At 36.3% G+C, this 4,609-nt stretch overlaps 1 protein-coding gene across 1 annotated transcript in view; it reads left to right on the top strand.

The window, feature by feature from the left end:
* The first annotated feature begins 1,001 nt into the window (after positions 1-1,001).
* Positions 1,002-4,609, top strand: part of LOC122075359 (protein ACCELERATED CELL DEATH 6-like) — a 15,945-nt gene continuing 12,337 nt past the window's right edge. Inside the window, exon 1 of the mRNA XM_042640355.1 lies at positions 1,002-1,716. Coding sequence (XP_042496289.1) covers positions 1,092-1,716 — 625 coding nt within the window. The 5' untranslated portion in view covers positions 1,002-1,091. The remainder of the gene's footprint in view (positions 1,717-4,609) is intronic.

Raw genomic sequence — 4,609 nt, 5'->3', positions numbered from 1 at the left:
ACAAGTTCACTATCATTCCCCTACATTTGGCCTATATTTACTAAAACTTCCTTAACTTTTACTTTTTCTTTTCTGATATTCTCTTACTTTTAGATTTTTACATCTCTTTCTCCCCTGCTCTTTTTAAATACCCAGATTACCCCTCCTTTTTCACCTGTACTTCATTAATTTCTTTTTCAAATTGATTGGTTAAAAAATGATACTGTGGAAGGATGGCAAAAATGAAGCGCATGGTTCAGGTAATTGGTATTGGATTATCCAAATTAATTGATCCGTATCGGAATTGGTTGAGAACGATATAGATTCAAAAATTTATTATTTTTTTAAGCCCGAAAACCATATGTAGCAACCCTAATGAGGAATAGAACATTAAGATCGAAACTGATCCGAATAGGTATCGGTTGAGACTGATACCAATCCAACACTGATAAAAAAATAGATTACTAAACTTGTGATTATGGATGAGATAAAAATAAATAAATAAACAATATCCTTAATGATGTATAAAAAAAAAAAACTAATAAATAAACAATAACTGTAAGAGACTCAATACTAATGCATTTAAAGAAGATTAAAAAAAGATAAAATAAAAAATAAGTTATGGGAGCCAAGGAGGAGTTTGAGTTTGACCAAACAAAGCAACATTTGAACCAAGTATTACTGGAAGGACAAGCCATTTGGTTGTTTTCTTGGATTAATAAAAGCATGTTTTGAACCAATCAATTTAAAAAAAAATTTAATAAGTTATAGGTAAAAAGGAGGGTATTCTTAAGTATTTAAAAAGAGCAGAGGAGATTGAACGAGATGTAAGTTCAAAAGCAAGGTAGTATCAGGAAAAAAAAAAAAAGTTAATGTTAGAAGAGTTTTAGTAAATATAAGGTAAGTATAGGGAAATGATAAAAAAAAAAAAATAAAAAAATAAAAAAAAATCGGAAAAGGAAATTAATAGTACACACACAATACTGATCATATCCTAATTGGTTTCTAGCGAGAAAAAAAAAAAGTCCTTGGTCTCTGATCTCTGTCTCTTCCCCTATAAATAGCTTACAAATAACACAAGTTATTCCGGAATACAAGGGTAATGAGCCATCATGAATCCTGATCTGTGTAAGGCTGTAACTAAAGGCAACTCAGCTTTGCTCTCGCATTTATTTAAGACGGCAGGCGACAATGTCCGGCGAGAGCAGAGAGACCAAAACAAGAACACTCTCCTCCACATCGCCGCCAGCTACAACAACGTCCATGTTGTAGAGGTAATCCGCAAAAACCAACCAACAACTACACTCAGAAGTAAGAACTACACAGAAGACACCGCACTCCACATTGCTGCACGCCATAATAATGCTGAAGTGGTTAAGTATCTGCTGCGCTGGGCTAAGAAAACAGACAAAGAAGATAAACGGTCTAAAGCATATCTTACGGCGTTCTTAAAGAACAGAGATGGGAACACAGCCTTGCATGAAGCTGTTCTTAGGCGTCACCGTGAGGTGATTGAGGTGTTCATGGAGTTGGACAAAGAGGTCCTCTTCATTAAGAATAAGCACAACGAATCATCTCTTTATCTGGCTGCTGACCGTGGGTTACACGTTGAGCTGGGGAAGATGATGATTGTTGCACTGGAAGACGAAGCTTCCAAGAAGATGAAAAATTTACCTGTCTATGAAGGCCTTGACGGCAAGACACTTTTGCACGCTGCCGTTGTTAAGAAGCATATATGTAAGTACTCTCTCTCTACCCCACAGAGATTTACATCACATTCCCTTATTTTAGAAAAAATTGAGAATGCGTCTCTCACCAGTCACCACTCTTTTGAAGTGTGGATCTGGTTGGTTCTCCTAAATCCACACATATGTTATTCACCACAGGTTTTTCCTATTGTGGATTTCATGTTCGTGGATCAGGATCTCCTTTCCATGTGGTGAGTCCGGAGTTGATGATTCTAATATTGCTCATGGTGGGTGTTAAGGGTCAGGTTTTGGCTTCTTCTTGGCCAATCACACTTGAATATTCACCCCGAAATTCAGGAAGGAAAAAATTTAGTTGTTGTCTGGGTTGCACTAACTCCAACTCCTAAGAGGGTATTTGTGAGCCTACGGGAAAGTGAGTTATTTGATTTCTTTAGCGGCCAGCAAAGGGTTAGCTGCAACTTGGGTAGTAGTCAAAATTTTTCTCCATGTTACTGACTCGATCGTTGGACTTCGTTTATGGTTTCCTGATGATAATTTTATTTTATTTTATTTTATTTATTTATTTACAAATACCCCTCTACACACTTCTTAGTGGTAGTTTAGAAAGAATTTGTGGAAGTAGAAAAAAAACTTGAAATCACTTGTAAGTGAAGGAGGAGCTGATCCGGGCTCCCATGTGATCATAGTTTGAGGTATCAGACCGGTAACAGCATTGATCGATTCCGATACTTGATCAATTCTGGGGCAGTAATCCAAATTGAGTCATGTATTGGATCGGCAGATCTGCCCAATCCCCATCCCAACCCGCCCGACTAAGAGATTATAGTTCTTCTTTTCAATGAAAATCAGAGAACTTCTCTGGTTTACAAGTTTATGATTTTGAACTTCACTACTCCATAACTCTCCCATCCCTTCTCTGATTTTGACAAAATTTGAAGTCAGCTACCATTTTTACCTCCTCTTGACATGCAATAATGCAAAATTTTGTTTTGTTAACTACTTTCTGTGAATCGGAGCTTTCCTTCTCTTAATTCTTGACTCGTTTTTTCTACTCACTACTTTGTATGATATGTTGGTAGTAGAACAATTTTCATGTAATTTACTGTGCGTAAGAAGACATTAAAAGTATGGTTTTTGTTATTTTTCCAAATATTTAAATTCTGAAATATTAAGAAAATACATTTTTTTACATTTTGTGTAATATTTCAGAAATTTTTTTATTAATATATATATATATATATTTTTTTTTTTTACAAATATTCAATTTCATAACTTATAGTTTTTTATTTTTTATTTTTTATTTTTGAGAATTTTCATAATATTGTTTCTATTTTTCCGATACCGGGTTCAATAACTTGGCAGCTACCAAAAAAGATGCTGACTCAGTGCATTAGCTGACCGATCCATATCCATTCTCGTATTGATTCTCGGGATCACATAGTATGAGGAATCAGAACGGATCAGCCAGAGTTGATGGCATCGGATTGGAATAGGCCTTGACCTATCGTGATTCTTGGTTGTTAATATATTGATGGATAAGTATGGACGAAGGATAAAATAGTAAAAAAAATGATTTTTAATTTAAAATTAAAGGTATTTCTGTTTAATCGAGGCTGATCTGAATTGGTATCAAATCAATACTGGTTTTGACTAATCTCATTCTTAATATCGAGTCCTCAAACCTTGTTCTAGGATAACCTATCCCTGATCTGATTATGATGCACTTAAACATGACATCGTGGTATGGATCACATAGTGTTTCTCACCCTACCACTCTCCCAGGAAAGACCATTTTTTATTTTTTATCTTTTCTGGCAGTGAAAAAAAATTCCAAAAAAAAAAATCTACTATTGATTCAAAACATATCAAACACAATGAGAATTTCTTAGACTAAGAAAATAGTATATTGTACTTTTTCTTTTCTTCTCTTGGCTACCAAACACAGCTTTAGGGGTGAAACTGAGTTGCGTTGGACCGATTTTCTAATACCTTAGCACAATCTGGTTTTGAGGTCGAGCTGAGTTATCTCAGCCCAAGCTAGCTCATCCATGATTGACCCAGATCGGGTTGGGTTGGACTGGGCTAGGTTGGCCCTGGTTGACCCTAATTTTTGTCAAGGCGGGCCGGGGTGACCTTGTTTTTTACCAATTATGTCATATGCATTGAAAAAAGAGAAAAAAAAAACCCCAATTTCTGCTTCGGAGCAAGATCTATTTTTTTCTTAGCGTTGTGGTGATAGGGGATGGGGATAGATCTCAAGTGCGAGGCAGTCAGGCGATGGGAAGAGAAGGCTACGAGATCCCAGGTGGAGAGAGATTGTTGCAAGGGCCCTTTGAAGCGAGATCTTAGGTGCGAGATATAGGGAATGAACTCACTGCAAAATCTTTTCCTCTTTCCTGCGCTTTTGGAAGGATGGGGGAGGATATCTCAGGCGAGAGAGTGAAGACTTAAATGATAAAGTGAGGTATAAGTATTATCTATCCCATGTTTCTATCTTTCTCCTTGACTCTTATGAAATGACATCTCTACCTTTTACTGAGGAAGAAAGAGATAGAAACAGGGAGCAATAGCGTAGCCACTCTCTTTGACGAAGAATAAGTTTCCAATTTATAACTATAAAGTCAAAATCAGGTTCGGACTGGGCCGAGTCGACTCAACTTAAGGTCTCAACCCTAACCCAGCCCAACCTTCACTTAGGCCCAGAAATCTCCAGCCCGAACCCGTACTCAGGGCCATAAGTATTAGGACAGACCATAGTTAGCAAATTCGGATTCGGGAATTATTCGGACGGAGAATTATTCGGAATAATTCGGATGATTAATTTAAGGATTCGGTCAAAAAAGCGGTCAAAAAATCTTATTGGGGTTTTTTTTTTAAAAAAAAATTGTTTTTTTTTTATTTTTTTTATTTTTGATTTTTTT

The sequence above is a fragment of the Macadamia integrifolia genome, chromosome 1 (genome assembly GCF_013358625.1).
Source record: "Macadamia integrifolia cultivar HAES 741 chromosome 1, SCU_Mint_v3, whole genome shotgun sequence".
In the NCBI taxonomy this organism is placed as follows: Eukaryota; Viridiplantae; Streptophyta; class Magnoliopsida; order Proteales; family Proteaceae; genus Macadamia; species Macadamia integrifolia.
This window is presented reverse-complemented; position numbering and strand designations above follow the sequence as displayed.